At 40.8% G+C, this 18167-nt stretch overlaps 2 protein-coding genes across 5 annotated transcripts in view; one reads left to right on the top strand and one right to left on the bottom strand.

Moving 5' to 3' along the window:
• LOC139557439 (protein kinase C and casein kinase substrate in neurons protein 1-like) overlaps nucleotides 1-9041 on the top strand; it is a 47150-nt gene extending 38109 nt beyond the window's left edge. For 3 of the 4 annotated variants that reach the window (XM_071372247.1, XM_071372248.1, XM_071372249.1), the window contains 6 exons: nucleotides 319-494; nucleotides 1941-2061; nucleotides 2339-2454; nucleotides 2587-2628; nucleotides 3334-3566; nucleotides 5920-9041. In XM_071372247.1, coding sequence (XP_071228348.1) covers nucleotides 319-494; nucleotides 1941-2061; nucleotides 2339-2454; nucleotides 2587-2628; nucleotides 3334-3566; nucleotides 5920-6029 — 798 coding nt within the window. In that variant the 3' untranslated portion in view covers nucleotides 6030-9041. The remainder of the gene's footprint in view (nucleotides 1-318; nucleotides 495-1940; nucleotides 2062-2338; nucleotides 2455-2586; nucleotides 2629-3333; nucleotides 3567-5919) is intronic. The other variant, XM_071372250.1, reaches the window with a different exon arrangement.
• An 87-nt stretch (nucleotides 9042-9128) lies between these two features.
• Nucleotides 9129-17719, bottom strand: LOC139557441 (SAM pointed domain-containing Ets transcription factor-like). Its single transcript, XM_071372251.1, has 5 exons — nucleotides 17214-17719; nucleotides 13399-13835; nucleotides 11086-11283; nucleotides 10666-10848; nucleotides 9129-10428 (listed from the first exon to the last, which is right to left on the bottom strand). The coding sequence occupies exons 2-5, from the start codon at nucleotides 13820-13822 to the stop codon at nucleotides 10250-10252; spliced, it is 984 nt and encodes a 327-aa protein (XP_071228352.1). The 5' UTR covers nucleotides 13823-13835; nucleotides 17214-17719; the 3' UTR covers nucleotides 9129-10249.
• Nucleotides 17720-18167: the final 448 nt, after the last annotated feature.

Below are 18167 nucleotides of genomic sequence, written 5' to 3'. Positions count from 1 at the left end.
ATATTGTCCTTGTCTTCCTCCAGGCTAAGGAGAAGTATGAGAAGTCTCTGTCAGAGCTGATATTGTCCTTGTCTTCCTCCAGGCTAAGGAGACGTATGAGAAGTCTCTGTCAGAGCTGATATTGTCCTTGTCTTCCTCCAGGCTAAGGAGAAGTATGAGAAGTCTCTGTCAGAGCTGATATTGTCCTTGTCTTCCTCCAGGCTAAGGAGAAGTATGAGAAGTCTCTGTCAGAGCTGATATTGTCCTTGTCTTCCTCCAGGCTAAGGAGAAGTATGAGAACTCTCTGTCAGAGCTGATATTGTCCTTGTCTTCCTCCAGGCTAAGGAGAAGTATGAGAAGTCTCTGTCAGAGCTGAGTGCTGTCACTCCCCCGTACCAGGAGAGCATGGAGCAGGTGTTTGACCAGTGCCAGCAGCACGAGGTCAAAAGGCTCACCTTCCTCAAGGAGATCCTGCTGGACATCAAACGCCACCTCAATCTCACTGAGAACCAAAGGTCAGTGACTGGTGTTATCCTCTATCGTCCCATACATACTGTAGCCCATCCTGCTGTATTAAATCACCTCCATCAACCTTTCCTCCCACATGGCCTTTGAATTGAAAGGTTATAGAGGAAAAACATGTCTGTCTTCATTTTCAGTTGGTACAGTACGTATACGTATGTATATATTATCGACTTGGAGTCATCTACACAACAGCAAATCTGCCTTGAAAAGATGTTCTACATTAGTGTATCTAATATAGTCAGAATACCTTCATTACAGTATTGATCTCTTCTTTAAGCGCTCGTCGGCATTCCTTTTTGTTATTAGTCGAGTCTATGGATTAGTTGAAATATTACATTCAGAGGGAATTTACTCCAATGTGCTTATGATGTTGCTTTCATTACAGTTCCTTTCAAATAGATTAATTTCAACACATTTCAGTCTTTCAGAGACAACACCAATTATACAGAGGATGCAGTTAATGACATTTCAGCCAAATTGCATCATGTCAGAGTGAACTCTTGTCATATTCTTGACTGTGGATCAAATTGCATGTGATACAAAGCCAGGTTCCATGGTGATTGGAATAAGGAGTTAATTCAAGCTGTTTCCTGGATGCATAGTCTTGGTTTATGATCTGAATGGAGGATGAGTATAGGCTTTTATGGTGTGGTGTGGAGTACTAACATGGGCCTTTCGGACCACAGTATTGGTGATAACCCATAAATCAACCATAGACAGGGTAATGGTAAGCTAATAGCTAAAAACCCAGTCCTCAGCTCCCTCTAATACAGTTATGCAAATACAGACAGTGTCCCAGTGACAGCGGTGAAAAGAGAAAAGTCACTTGTAACATTTATGTGCTGTGGATGCATTTGAATCGTCCATTTTATTGTCCATTAAAGCATCTTACTCCTCAATTCTTGGCAGTATCACCATGAAATGTCGTCATTTGTAGGGCTTGACTGTCAGTTATTCTGTGTTTTTGTCTCCACCTTCTGGTGAAATAATACCCATCTGTCGCGACTACACCTCACTACGTCAATTTGAATGCAAATGTACTGTCTATGTTCTGTGTAGCTTCACCTCATGCTATGAATTGACCGAATGGCTTTGTCTTTCAATTATTCCACCCTGTTCTGAGTAGTGGAGCTTCATAAACAGCTAGAAACTCTACAGGAAACAGCACCATTAGTGCTGGACAGTTGGCGCTGGCAGCCCTAATGTGTTATTGTCTCATAAAAACTGGGTGGTTCAAGCCCTGAATGCTGATTGGCTGACAGCCATGGTATATCAGACCATATACCATGGGTATGACAAAACAGTCAGGGCTGTATCCAGGCACTAGCCGTGGTGTATTGGTCATATACCACACCCCCTCGGGCCTTATTGCTTAGTTAAACAGGCTCCGTCTCTCTCTGCGTGTCACAATGTGCTCTCTGTCCTCCTCTCCCCAGCTATGGCACAGTATACAGAGAACTGGAGCGCACCATCCTGGGTGCCAACACACAGGAGGACCTGCAGTGGTTTAGCAACCACCATGGCCCTGGCATGCATATGAACTGGCCAATGTTCGAGGTACTGCGGCCTATATACTCTGTATTTCATCCATATACTTGCTTTTCAGGATTATTTACAACATATAACAAAGGTTCAGGTATTTTTTTATTAATTCCCCCCCAGATGCAAATATTGCTTTTTGATACGACTTCTTAATAGAGTTTCTTGCATTTGTAAGATTGTTGATTTAGCCTACTTTCTGATTTAAAAGGAAAAGTTAAGGACATTGGCCAGATCTGAGGCTCTGCTTCAGTATAGACTTTCAGAAGTATTAATCCTCTGCTCTGACCCCCAGGAGTACAACCCAGATGCTACTGCTGCTGTTGTTAAGAGGGAGAAGGTGCAGAAGCCGGCTGGGGCCCCACCAACCCCCAGCACTGACCATGTGGCACCACCTGGAGACCGTGGCAGGTGAGAGGACCACTCCACTGGTCAACTACTACTGACACACACACACACACACACAATGACATGCCAGGGTTCATATCGATATCTCCTATGATGCCATATCATTTGTTTTTCTGTCTTCCTTCAATTGATCAGCATCAGCGCTGATCATGTGGCACCACCTGGTGACCGTGGCAGGTGAGAGGACCAAAACACTGATCAAACACCACTGCCACACACCTGCTACTGCCACACACCTGCTACTGCCACACACACCAGCCAATGCCACACACACCAGCTACTGCCACACACACCAGCTACTGCCACACACACCTGCTACTGCCACACACCTGCTACTGCCACACACCTGCTACTGCCACACACACCTGCTACTGCCACACACCAGCTAATGCCACATACCAGCTACTTCTGCCACACACCAGCTACTGCCACACACACCAGCTACTGCCACACACACCTGCTACTGCCACACACCTGCTACTGCCACATACACCATCTACCACCACACGCCAGCTTCCGTCACACACCAGTTACTGTCACACACCAGCTACTGCTACACAAACCATCTTCCGCCACACACCAGCTACCGCCACACAAACCATCTACCGCTACACACCAGCTACTGCCACACACCAGCTACTGCCACGCCAGGACCTACCCTAGTCCAACTATTTAAATTGTATCATACACCCTGGGATCTAACATGATGCCATTACTTTTTTTGCAGTCTCCATATAATTGACTGGATTGATGTTGATTATTTATGTATTTCATTCACTCTGTTAATAACAGTTGCTCTAGTCTACGGTACAGCAATGTTTATATTTTTGATTCAATTCTCCCGATCAAACCCCTGTATCTTCCCTAACTCTTCCATTGCAGTGTGAGCAGCTATGAAAAGAACCAGGCCTACTCCACTGAGTGGTCCGATGATGATGCGCCTGCAGCCTACTCAGGCGGTGAGACCAACGGGGGTGGAAATGGAAACTCCTTCGAGGAAGACTCTGGCAGTGCAGGGAAAGGAGGTGCTGGGACCGGGACCGCGTCCGGGGTCCGAGTGCGTGCTCTGTATGATTATGACGGACAGGAACAAGACGAACTCACCTTCAAAGCTGGTAAGCAACGACAACACTTCACCATCTTTGATGTCTCTTAATTTGGCTACAATGCATTTGCAGCTAAAGCCTATTCTTGAGTCCAACAGTGTAAGCCAAACTCTGTAACTGACACTATCAGTATCACATGGTGTATCATGGACAGGCTGGCTTGATAGGGGGGTGGAGATGAGATCTCAGGAAATGTCCCGCTATCTCTGTTCATCCCATTTCGAAGCCCCTCTATTCCTGGAGGAAGATAGTAGTGGTTAGTCAATAATGGCCATATTCCACTTCCTTCAATTACAGGCACCTGCTAGTTATTAGCAATTGTCTTCTGAATGTCCCTATGTTAGATGGTGTTAGTAGGGCCTTCATAACCACATGGTGCACATCCTGCCTGATCTTTGCTAATAGTGACATGATAAAGGAAATTCCCCCCCTAAACGATGAAGGTGACCAGATGTACTATTGACCATGGAAAAGAGCATAGAATGCATGTTGATTAAAACCTTTACTTAATACCCATCCCGGATCCGGGATCCTCCTCATCAAAAAAGCTGACTAGCATAGCCTAGCCTAACGGGACAGGGATATCATATAATATAATTTTCATGAAATCACAAGTCCAATACAGCAAATGAAAGATAAACATCTTGTGAATCCAGCCATCATTTCCGATTTTTAAAATGTTTTACAGCGAAAACACAATATGTATTTCTATTAGCTAACCACAATAGCCAAACACACAACCGCATATTTTCACCATGTTTCCACCGCATAGGTAGCTTTCACAAAACCGACAAAATAGAGATAAAATTAGTCACAAACCAAGAAACAACTTCATCAGATGACAGTCTTATAACATGTTATACAATACATTTATGTTTTGTTCAAAAATGTGCATATTTGAGGTATAAATCCTAGTTTTACATTGCAGCCACAATCACAAATAGCACCAAAGCAGCCAGAATAATTACAGAGAGCAACGTGAAATACATAAATACTCATCATAAAACATTTATGAAAAATACATGGTGTACAGCAAATGAAAGATAAACATCTTGTGAATCCAGCCAATATTTCCGATTTTTTTAAGTGTTTTACAGCGAAAACACAATATATATTTCTATTAGCTCACTACAGTAGCCAAACACACAACGCAATTTACTCCCCGCAAAAAAATTGCTTGCACAAAACCGACAAAATAGAGATAAAATGAATGACTAACCTTGAACAAATTCATCAGATGACAGTCTTATAACATCATGTTATACAATACAATTATGTTTTGTTCGAAAATGTGCATATTTAGAGCTACAAATCCTGATTATACATTGTGAATACGTAGCATCGATTCACCAGAATCTCCGGAGATATTTTGGACACTCACCTAATCTGACCAAAGAACTCATCATAAACTTTACATAAAAATACTTGTTGTATGGCAAATGAAAGATACACTGGTTCTTGATGCAACCGCTGTGTTAGATTTTTTAAAATAACTTTACCATAACATACAGCTTGCGTTAATTGCGAGACAGCGCTCACCAAAACGGCGGAGAATAGGACTCAACATTTTACACAGAAATACGAAATAACATCATAAATGTTTTCTTACTTTTGCTGAGCTTCCATCAGAATGTTGTACAAGGAGTCCTTGGTCCAGAATAAATCGTTGTTTGGTTTTAGAATGTCCATTTCTTCTGTCGAATTCGCGCCACAATGCTAGCCAAGGTTGCTAACATTCCCATCCTCTCTTGACGCAAAGAACGGAAAACTCCAAAAGTCCCAATAAACGTTGAATAAACTGATAAAACTCGGTTGAAAAAACCTACTTTATGATGTTATTATCATATGTATCAAATAAAATCAGAGCCGGAGATATTCGCTGTGTAAACCGAACGCTTTTCAGAAGCCAATGTCGAGCTCCGCCGCGCGCCTTGGAAGACAAAGAAAATTCCGGACCTGTCACTCCAAAAGCTCTTGTTCGGCCTCAGATCAAGGTAGAAACCCCAATCCACCTTCCACTGCCTGTTGACATCTAGTGGAAGGCGTATGAAGTGCATGCATATCGATAAATAAAAGCCAGTTGAATAGGCAGGCCCTGAAACAGAGCCTCGTTTTCAGATTTTTCACTTCCTGTATGTAAGTTTGCTGCAAAATGAGTTCTGTTTTACTCACAGATATAATTCAAACAGTTTTAGAAACTTGAGAGTGTTTTTCTATCCAATAGTAATAATAATATGCATATTGTATGATCTAGAAAAGAGTACGAGGCCGTTTCATTTGGGCACGATTTTTTCCAAAGTGAAAACAGCGCTCCCGTATTGACAAGAAGTTTTAAAGAGTAATGTACATATGTTCTTCACAGGTGATGAACTGACCAAGACTGAGGATGAAGATGACCAAGGCTGGTGTAGAGGTCGCCTGGATACAGGCCGAGAGGGACTGTACCCGGCCAATTACGTCGAGGAGATCTAATGACCCCAAAGGAGGAGGACATGCCATTGGAGGCAGCTCGGACTGTCTCATCCAATCGCACTGCACATAGCCAGAGACTTACGAGCAACACATCCCTTGCCCAACAGATGCGCCAATCAGAGTCTTGCCTAAATAAAATCTTAGTATATTAGTAGTATATTATATTATATTTATCCAGTATTTGGAGTGAGGAGGACATAAACACTAAAACAGGAGCAGCATTTATTCCAGTGTACACACACTCAAACATACTGTAACATCAAGCCAATGCAGGGACACATTTGTGTAGCTGTGTTCAATATAAAGATCATGCAGATGATTCAACGTTTTTGCAGTATATTCTCCTATAACAGTGTGACGATAATGTAACCAATTATATTTACCTGCCGGTTTAACCAGAACAAGCTACTCAGCTTGCGTTGTGTATATATGACACCGTTTTGTGTAGCAGTTTCGATGCTGTGTGTTCAGTCCTCCTCCTTACATTGGGAATGCTGTGTAGTGTTAAAAGTACCACAAAATGTATCCTAGATTTTATTATTTTCTCTTTTGTGATTTGGTCTCATCCCTTTTACCAGTTGTGCAGTGGTACAGTATCTGTTTGTCTCTGTTTCTCAATTGGTTTGCAATAGCAGCATGTGCTATGCAACAAGCATTCCCTTAACCTCCAAGCCATATTAAGGCTACAAGATGCAACTAATCCCCTGATATGACCAATGCAGAGGACCAGAGTTCACCATTAGACACAGACACAGCATTGGAATAACACTATGAGCTTGTGTCTGCCTTCATACCCGGAAGTGGAGAGGCTGGATAGATTTTTTTCTCTCTCTTCCCATCACCACCATTGAATCATAACATCTCATTTCTGTTAATTGCGAGGTATTTTTAGAATATCTGTTCATTTGGATCTATTGCTGTGTAATATCTAGAATACCTGTGAGGGAACTTCTGCATTTTAGGGTCAGTAGGCAAGGTATTATCACCAGCTTGCTTTGATTTAATCTGTCAGTGCTGACAAGAACGTTTTGGACAATTTGATTGTTCAGGTGATGTATTCAGGCACATTTAATGTGAATTTAGTTGTTTTCCTGCTGTAGGGGGATAACAGCATATAGGAAAAATGGTTTTGAACTATGTTACTGTTCGATGGTTGTCTCCTGGTAAAATAGGAACATCAATCTTGACGGTACCATGCTGCAGATCCTTGTCTTAAAATGGAAACGTGGACATGAATGTACTATTGTAGGGGCATGGAAGGAGACATGCTGTATTTAACTAGGCATGTTTTGTTCCATTGTCATACAGAACGCTACCAGAAAAAAAAGTGGTTTTGAGCCCATTTACCTACTTAGGCCAAAGAATGACCGAAATCCGAAAATGCATAAAACTCTCTCTATACATGCAATAACTAACATATCACATAACCCTGTCAAGGATTTTCTTGTCAAGATGCAACTCATGCAACTAACTGCTTCCTGTCCTCTGAATATTTCTGTGTTCATTCAATAGGCGATCCACATGGGGGAAGACAAGAGCATTTTTTATTTCTTTTTTATTTCACCTTTATTTAACCAGGTAGGCCAGTTGCATAGAACAGTGACCACAGTATATCAGAAATCATTTCTTTGTCTACAGTAATTAACTCTACTTTAGATTGCTCCCAGTAGTATACTTCACATGCTCACACCTAATGCAGCCCCTGCTTTGAATACACATTTATTTTTACTGTTCTAATTACATTGGTAACCAGTTTATAATAGCAATAAGGCACCTCTGGGGTTTGTGGTATATGGCCAATATACCACGGCTAAGGTCTGTATCCAGGCACTACGAGTTGCGTCGTGCATAATAACAGCCCTTAACCGTGGTATATTGGCCATATACCACACCCCCCTGTGCCTTATTGCTTAAATATACAGAAAACACTACAGTACTTGTTGAGAAATCTAACTTATCAGATGTTGTCCGATGCAAATATTGTTGCCAATGGTAAGCTATTTAAATCACACATGCAATGATGTTGTGAGAGCAGAATGCACATGAACATGAGGTTATACAGTAGGTCTCTCTTCAAGTTTGATGTCGTAGAACATTTTCTAACGACAGGATGTGTTTAGTTTAAGGCTTAAGAGGAGACTTCACCAGGTCTTGGTATCACTGTTGAGAGATCACATCACCAGCTCACAAGTAATGTGTATTAGTGTAAGCTGTCCAGCCTAGCAAAAAGAACTAATATCATCAAGATATCCTATGTCCTTTACACACGCACACACACACACAGGAACACACACACACACACAGGAACACACACACACACACAGGAACACACACACATCTCGGGTATATATTTTGGGGGCAAACATCCTTATCATCATGAGTTGTGTAATTGTAAAGAAAAAAATGAAAAAAATGCAAGTGATCGAATACTAAGAAAAATGTAGTGTCATACATGTAAATGTGTTACAACAAAATAACAGCAATGGAAAAGCATATTAAGTAATAGGTACCATATCGTATGAATTTCATTGCAATGGAATTGTCAATGTACCAGAGCGTGACGTTACCCCACGCTGTCAAATTTGTATATGATGATGTAATTTAAAGATTATATTCTATTGTAACTGTACAACTGTGTTGAGTTGGAAAGGAAACCTAACTATGTTGAGGCAGTAAAAACAGTGTATATGTAAATGCTTTTTTATGTTGATTTTTCTCTTCCTTATGCACACAAGGGGGACACGGCTCATGTCGTGAAACCCCTGTATTAGCAGTGTATGTATGTTTCTAGTTAGTGATGTAATTTGATCTCCTAACTGGTGTAGTGCCTGTTCATCTTAATGTAACAAAAGGTTCATTTAAATATGCATAAAGATGATTATGATTATGATAATAATTATGATAGTAATGAAAATCCTGAATCAAAGTTGTTGTGATGGTGTCAATATTGCGATATTGGTTTGAAAGGGGAAAACAAGTTTGTTGAGAATACAAACAAAACGTTTTGTGTCATTTGTGTGTTTCTTGAATGGATTTTGACTGTACATTGTGATATGCTATGATTGTAGTCTCAGGGTGCTTGATGAGAAAGCAGAAAAATACACATTATTGTGTCATTTTATTTTAGACACATTCAGTATGTAAACACATGGAAGGATATACAGTATGCTTTAGGTCATTATACCTAAATATTTACAAACGACATCTTGCTCACACTCTCATTATAAATATTCAATATTATGTTCTAACATGTGTACAGTATGTATTCAGTCACTCATCTCTAGCCCTGTTTATACCTGCCGTTAACACGCGTCCTTCGTCGTGATCTTGACCTGATCTTGCCTGTTTACACTTATAAGATTTGATCACAATGTGTCTTTTAATCGTCGTCACTTGTCTAAAAATGTGGGCACAATCAGAATGTGGACAAGATCAGGACAAAGGCAGCATGTTAGAACCAGGTATAAACAGGGCTTCTATTACTGGTGTTTCTCTCTACATATGGATTCTAGCACTTGAAATGTGGCAATGATATTGAAATGCTTAATATTACAGTAGTTTACTGTATTCACAGATTCCTATTAGACTTGATTCTTCCGCCAGTGAACGGGCACCAGTCAAATAATTTCTCTATACTTAAAAAAAATTACCAATGTAAACATCAGATCTGTGTGGTTAACAGCTGTGGTTACTTGTGACTCATGAAGAGCCCCATACATGGGAATACCACTACAGATCAGTAGTAAACACATTGCACACATTCACTCCAATATTCACCCGGCATGTAACAAAATGCCATGGACTGTACGAATGCTTTTATATCCGAGGGACATTGTGTAGTGTAAATGAAAGAGGAACCACCTTAAAAAGTCAATACTGGTGGTTACAGTAATGTGAAGTCACAATCAGAGAAAAAGAATAAAGACATATGGTTTTGACCTTTGTGAAAATGAAATATTGGACAATTAGTATTGGAAATATTTGAAATGTAAAACTTTGCATATCTAATGCAATGTGGCAATAAAAAATGACAAAACCCCATATCCAATCAGTTTACCTAATAATATTGGAATTAGGCAGGAGTGCACAATGCAGGAGGCAGTTTATACATTGCGTTGCTGGAGCTAAAACAACCCTTTTGCCAAAACCTGTTTGGCTAGATAGTGGTCTCCAGTCATCATCAACACTAATCTTCTCTTCTGGCTGGCTGCCCCACAGCTTCATACAGGGTGGACAAACTGGTAGACCAGTCTCTGGGACACATCAGGCTTGCGGATGATGCCCTTCTTGTAGTACTGTCGGATAGAGCGACTCAGCTTGTCATAGTTCATAGCTGGACGGTTCTTCCTGATGCCCCATAACCTGGACACATAAGCCGAGTCTTCTATTTTGAAGATTCCTGATGATTATAAGAAAAACTATTTTTGAGAGATGGAACATTTCACCTTTTTCAGCAACCAATGCACGATAAGCCCCAATGTTGAATAACCCAAGTCAGCTCCCATGGCAAACTTTTCTCACCCGTACGGTGTACATTTTAGGACACCCTCAGCCTCAAACCTAGGAGGGTTGCCCTAAAATGTACACCGTACACCCGCATGCACTCCACCCTTATGGCTTCTCCCTGCCCACTCACCTTTCTCCTTGTTGAGCCAGCGGATGCAGTGTCCGTAGTTGTGCGGCTTGAGGAGCAGCTCTCTAAGAAACTGCCACAGGTGGATGGGCTGGCCTGAGCAGGAGGAGTCTGCCTTTGGCCACGACTCCTCAGCACCATGTAACCTGTTATCTCCTGGTGTGCAGGGCTCCTTCATGCATGCAGCTGTGACAAAAATAACATAGAACAGAATTACACATTTGTGATCTCGACACAAGACAATACCTGAAAACTACAGCACAATCTGTATAGTGAATGAGCCAGGTATTCCTTCAGCTTGTGGCTATAAAACACGCAATACTTTTACAATGGAATGACCCACACCGAAGATGAAATACATGCCATGTTATATATACCACAGTACAAGTAAACGGACCCATTGAAGGTTGTCAGTTGTTCTACCTGATCTCCAGATGTCCAGATGAGCGTACAGCAGGTCTCCACACTGCATCGAGCGCTGCCTGAAGTCCTCCTCTGTCATGGAGCACAGGTCCTTCCCACTGAGCTCCTGGAACACCTTGCCCACCTGGGGTAGTCTGTACAGGTGCTCTGTCCACAGCAGCCACTTCTGGACATTCCCACAGTTCCACTCCATGGGGTCTGCACAGGAGATGAGTTGTTCATGATGGACCAATATAATGGTAAACATTTATCCACAGCAAGTTATATATACAGTTAAATACAATGGCACTGTTGGCACCAATGATGTATATAAACCCTGTATTGCTGATGCTATGTACTGCCCAGTGAGAGGCATTGAAGCCACCGGTCGTCCATATTGGCACTCCCCCGAAGGAACAGTCAGTTAAATGTTTCAAGGACAAAATAACATGTATTTAATTATTTTTGTTGTTGTAGTAGGGACAGTAACATTTTAACTTTAAAAATATATACTTTAGGGGAAATATTTATATACAGTTGAAGTCGGAAGTTTACATCCTCCAAACATAACGATGGTCATTATGGCCAAACAGTTCTATTTTTGTTTCATCAGACCAGAGGAAATGTCTCCAAAAAGTACGATCTTTGTCCCCATGTGCAGTTGCAAACAGTAGTCTGGCTTTTTTTGGCGGTTTTGGAGCAGTGGCTTCTTCCTTGCTGAGCGGCCTTTCAGGTTATGTCGATATAGGACTCGCTTTACTGTGGATATAGATACTTTTGTACCTGTTTCCTCCAGCATCTTCACAAGGTCCTTTGCTGTTGTTCTGGGATTGATTTGCACTTTTCGCACCAAAGTACGTTAATCTCTAGGAGACAGAAGGCGTCTCCTTCCTGAGCGGTATGACGGCTGCGTGGTCCCATGGTGTTTATACTTGCGTAGTATTGTTTGTACAGATGAACATGGTACCTTCAGGTGTTTGGAAATTGCTCCCAAGGATGAACCAGACTTGTGGAGGTCTACAATTTTTTTTCTGAGGTCTTGGCTGATTTCTTTTGATTTCCACATTATGTCAAGCAAAGAGACACTGAGTTTGAAGATAGGCCTTCAAATAAATCCACAGGTACACCTCCAATTGACTCAAATTCTGTCAGTTAGCCTATCAGAAGATTCTAAAGCCATTACATCATTTTATGGAATTTTCCAAGCTGTTTAAAGGGACAGTCAACTTAGTGTATGTAAACTTCTGACCCACTGGAAACGTGATACAGTGAATTATACGTGAAATAATCTGTCTGTAAACAATTGTTGGAAAATTGTTGTGTCAACAATTGTTGTATCATGCACAAAGTAGATGTCCTAACCGACTTGCAAAACTATAGTTTGTTAACAAGAAATTTGGGGAGTGGTTGAAAAACTTGTTTTAATGACTCCAACCTAAGTGTATGTAAACTTCCGAGTTCAACTGTATATATATATTTTCATGTTTTATTTTTATGTTTAGCTGACATAATATAATTTAAATGTATGCATTAAGGTGTCTGTAATAGAATAAATGTGGCAAAAACAAATGTAAGCATGAACAAATGCATTTCTATAGCTTAAAAATGGTGGGGGAGTGTCAAGATGGAGTCGCGGAAGCTTCAAAACAGCACCAGTCAGCACCACGTCAGTCATCTAGTCTATATATAAATCCCTGGTTGGCACTCATGCAAATGCATAGGTTACCTATTCAAATGTGAACTAGTGCATCTTTAAGGAGCCTTTGAGGAGAAGGAGATGAGGTGTGTGCGCATTGTACTGTACGAAATTTCTGAACTCATATTTGTGTTGCTTTATGACAGGTACCGAGTTGGTGAGTGTGTGAAATGATGAATTGTCAACAGAGCCATTTGCACAGGGCGGGGAGGCCTCAGACACTTCCTTTCATTGGGTTTAGCCTATCGTCAGTGGCATTGCCATTAAGTCGGAGTGTCGCATAAAGAAAGACCAACCTAAATGGTGACCTTCACTGTTTTGTTTGCTTTGCTGTAAGTAAGATCCAATAGTGCATAAGGGGGTACTTCAACTGTTAAAGTAGTGCATGAAAGGTGCTCTTTTGTCTGTGCTCTTTTATCCTTATCCTCAGCCAATCTACTGACAGTGACAGGTCACATGCTCAACTGTAGTGAACATAATAGACCCTGAGACTGATAGAGGCATGAGGTCTATACCTTTCGGAGAACTTAACATATGAAACGGTAGCGCAGTTTATAGCACAGGATAAGGTGGTAATAACATGGTATTGTAACAAATTATAGGCAAACAATAGCTTGGTAATTTAACAGTTTTCCTACCTGGAGTAATGTTGAGCAGTATGCAGGCAGTCTCTATGTCCTTCAGTACCTCTCCCAACACCATGCTCTGAACCTGCTCCAGACAGCGTTCCTCAACCTGTCCCTCTAGCCCAGAGGGGAGCCCCAGGCCCTGGCTGTTGATGACAGGGCACTGCTCCAGGGCCTTACAGGGGAGCACAGAGGGCGCTGCTTCAGACTTCTTCAACAGCCACGAGCTGTTTTCAGTGAGGAGCATGTCGAAGCAGGGCAGGAAGACCCCTTGCAGGCTGCGTTCAGGAGCGGTGTGTTTAGGCACACTTATCAGTCCCCGGGGCGGCTTGGTGTCCTCCTCCTCCCAGGCCCTCAGGGCAGACCCACTGTGGGAGTAGTCACTGAAACTCATCAAGGGTAGGTGCACTGTGCGGTCACAGCCTGGACTCCCCATAGCTTCAACAGTGCTGGAGAAAACAAAGGAAGACTTTCATCAGTCATGTTGTATAAAGGGATTTATACTGGATACACCTAAATATAAGTTTGGTATCTTATGAGGCTCAATTCGAAACAATAACGAACTCAATGGCAAACTGTTAATATATTGACATAGTAAATGAGATGAGTAAGAACAAACATTTTTTTTTAAATAATATCTGATGAAGAACAGAAACTGTCATCCATGAGTGACACTTTCTATTTACACTTTTCTAGTCACTTTGTTTGACTGTCTTATTTTCCTTCAATTCACATGGAATTCTTTTCTCTCAGACAGTACTGTCTTTATGCTGCATTGAAACCATGACCAAATGCCCAAATATTTAAACAGCAGTAATCCTAAAGCAAATATGACATTTCATACATTTTCTTTGGTCTGTTGGTACTTTCTTCAAAATGTTGAATTAAACAATCTCTTTTCATAAAAACAACATTTCATTATGTAGAGTAGCACATTTGAGTATGGTGTGTAAGAATCTTGAATGCCTGACTTTTTGTGATGTAATTAGTAACCCTATAGGATGAAACCCTGCAGGTGAAACATGTTCAGTTGGATACAGTTCATCCAACAGTTCAGTTGGATACCAGAGTGACAGTTAGTTCAGTGAGAACAGAATTCTATGGGGGGGGGGGCTGACCCTCTTATCTTACCCTGAGGTAACAGACATATTGTAATGTCAAGTAATAATGTCATGCAATACTGTATCAATGACAGCTGAATCAGCACTTATTAACTGAGGCCTTGGGCCTAGGATGTTTGGCTGGTTGCTCATGTGCTGGTGGACACTGACAGGGTTAAGTTTTTTAGGCACCAAGATTGATTTGAGCTTAATAGTAAAAAGAAAGTCCTTGCCCTCATGGCATATTAGATAAAAGGTGGATAATGAATAACCCAGCCCATATCCATGGTGTGACCGCAACAGCTCATAATGCTGCCCTGTCCATGCTCACGTAACGGGAGGGATTACACTGCTGAGAAGTGCTGTGCCTCTGGGCTCTAAAACCAGAATGCACCATCCTTATGTATGACCTATGCTGTAGCTTGTACTGTTGCCATTGACACTAAGGTGTACAAACGACAGTATAGCGCAGCTGTTTGAGCCTAGGAGCTTTTCCTCCCAAGATGACTAGAGTTGAGAGAGATTATCATGGAAGAGATATGTACCCCTAGGTATGTGTTTTCAGGTGCTTTTGTCTTTGGGTGATGGACTAGACACGCAAGACCATGACACGTTTTCACGCCAATTATCTTAGCAAATCCATATCACATCAAATTATATTTTACTGCTGACTGACATGGCTTGTTAAAATACCTGCCCTTCCAGATATCACATGGGAAAGACTTTTAGGTTTTTCCAGTGGTGGAAAAAGTAACCACTTGTCATACTTGAGTTAAAGTAAATATACGTTAATAGAAAATGTCACTCAGTAAAATACTACAAGAGTAAAAGTCTGAAATTATTTGGTTTTAAAAATACTTAAGTATCAAAAGTAAATGTAATTGCTAAAACATAAGTAAAAGTAAAAATAATTTCTAATTCCTTATAATAAGCAAACCAGACTGCACAATATTTTTGCTTTTTTATATATATACCGATAGCCAGGGGCACACTCCAACACTCAGACATAATTTAAAAACAAAGCATTTGTGTTTAGTGAGTCCGGCAGATCAAAGGCAGTTGGGATGACCAGGGATGTTCTCTTGATAAGTGCGTGAATTGGACCATTTTCCTGTCCTGCTAAGCATTCAAAATGTAACGAGTACTTTTGGGTGTCTGGGAAAATGTATGGGGTAAAAATACATAATTTTCTTTCGGAATGTAGTGGAGTAAAAGTAAAAGTTGTCAAAAATATAAATAGTAAAGTAAAGTACACATACCCCAAAAACTACTTAAGTAGTACTTAAAAGTATTTCTACTTAAGTACTTTACACCGTTGGGTTTTATTACTATTTAGTGCTTGAGGGGTTTGGTCAGATCATATGGTTTATCGTTTCCAAGACTAAGTGTAACATAATTGGTGAGTTATTACAGGGAAGTTAATTGACTAAATACTGTAAAATGGGGGCCTTTCATCTTCTATGGAAAATGAAATAGTTCATTAGAATGAATACATCTCAATTGATTCTCAAAACTATTAAAACATTTATGATTTTTATACTCAAAGAATACTTTCCCTTTATTGAAGTGTCTTACAGTCATGCTCCATTTCTATGTTTTCCTTTGTGGGTATGTGTGCATGCATGTGTGACTATTGTACTACACATGAAAGAAATACTGCTTTAGAACAAAGCACTGGCTCCAAAAATATACCTTGCTAGATAACAATGGTAAACTGATATCAGAGGAATTCAGTCGATATGAAGATATTTGGTCATGTATTACTCATTGCATTCTCCCACACATTAGTCAAAGGGAGGGCTACTTTAAAATGCACACCTATTCCTTTATCTAGCTACTTTACCAGCATAAAAAAAAATCTGAGTGTGTTTGTATTCTTCTAAACTTTCAATCAGAATTCAGGCACACATTATCATTAGCAGAGAGTGGTTAAACTCTCATTCCAACCTGTTGAACTGGTTTGGTTCCCCTTGGGGCATTGTTAATAAAAATTAAAAACATTGCTAGTGAGTGATTACTAACAAGCAGTTTTGTGCACTTGCCATGGATGCAAGAAAAGATCAGGAAATGTCAGTGTATCAAAAGGAAAGAAAATCATCTGCACTTTATATCTGAGGGGCATGAAAATGCCATAAAAAAGAGAATCTCCTCTGATATTGCAACACGAGTAAAAACAAGGGAATTTGTAAGTGCTCAAAAACTGTAACAGAGTGAAAAAGTGAATATAAACTTAGTGTTTCCTTCAAACATGCATCATCAGTGTCTTGAACTGTGACCCCTTCTGTAAAGCATGGCCTGGTACTGTAGCTACAACACCAATAGTCCACTGCTACAGTCTCAATCCCTGGCTGAAACACATCCTATCAAACTGGTTCCATAATTTGCTATCCTCATGAATATAACTCCTTTTAAATCACACTGATCAAAATCACCACCTCTACATCCTTACATAGTTCAAGCAAGTCTACCACTTCATCATTAAAAATCCACCTAGTGGTTAGAGCGTTGGGCCAGTAACTGAAAGGTTGCTGGATCGAATCACCAAGCTGAAAAGGTACAAATCTGTCGTTCTGCCCCTGAACAAGGCAGTTCACTGTTCCCTGGTAGGCTGTTATTGTAAATAAGAATTTGTTCTTAACTGACTTGCCTAGTTAAATAAAAGGTTAAATTAAAAAAATACAAAATTATAAACATCTCTCCCAAGCCCAGGTGTGCCTGTAGACTTACCTGGTCAGAGGTGTAGGCTGCTGATGTTGTCTGAGCTGATAGACTGTCACTCTGGATATCTGTCTTTGAGTCTGTCAAAGGACTGTCTTCTTGTCAAAGTGCTGAAGAGTTCCACAGTGAGTCACAATACAGATACCGGTTAGTCAGAAGCTCAAGTCCCAAGCTCCTCTGGTGGTGGATGAGTCTAATATGTAGGCTTTACCTCAGTGGTCCTCTCTGGTTGGCTGTCGCAGTCGTCAGGTTGTAACAGATGATTGTGGCCCTCAGGTCATGAGGCAGTGATGTGTCAAAGAGAGGGTCATTAGGATGCCTGGAGCCGTGTCTCAAACACTTTCAGGTGGTCGGAGCTCTGTCTGATGCTCTGACAGTTGTGAGGGAGTCCTCAGCTGGCTTGATTGGTTGAGTGTAAGGCGAGGTTATTGGTCACTGCCGGCCAGCCTTATCTGTAATAAAGTTCTCACAATACTGACAAATTCATGCCAGAGGAGGGTGTGTGCCCAAGCAAGCGTGCACATAGGAATACTTGCTTCAATGTGACTTCAAGTCATATTTATAAGGTGCCATTTTACCCTTTGTAAACAGTATGAATAATGTGGTTCTGCCTAGCCACAGGTGAATGAGCAACTCTGTGATGACATCTGTAGCTTCCCTCCCCTCTTAAGAAGAGCGGCAGTTAACTCTTTGCTGTCAGCCATGGCTTCTCATAGTGAAAGGACGAGTTTTCTAAAAGTGTTCCCTTCAGTATTTGTTATAATCTATACAAAGTTTGTGATTTGTGAATAGGACAACATTCCATTGGCCCGAGGGGATTTTTCAAAGAATTCTCATCACTTAAAAATGGGCATAATGAATCAGGCTGCATTGTCTTATTAAGAGACTGGTAACAACACATTTGTCTACCAAATGAGCAATTACAATATGCAGTGATTTTTGACATACAAGCTTTCTACTTTT

This window comes from Salvelinus alpinus, chromosome 28, assembly GCF_045679555.1.
Source record: "Salvelinus alpinus chromosome 28, SLU_Salpinus.1, whole genome shotgun sequence".
Classification (NCBI taxonomy): domain Eukaryota; kingdom Metazoa; phylum Chordata; class Actinopteri; order Salmoniformes; family Salmonidae; genus Salvelinus; species Salvelinus alpinus.
This window is presented reverse-complemented; position numbering and strand designations above follow the sequence as displayed.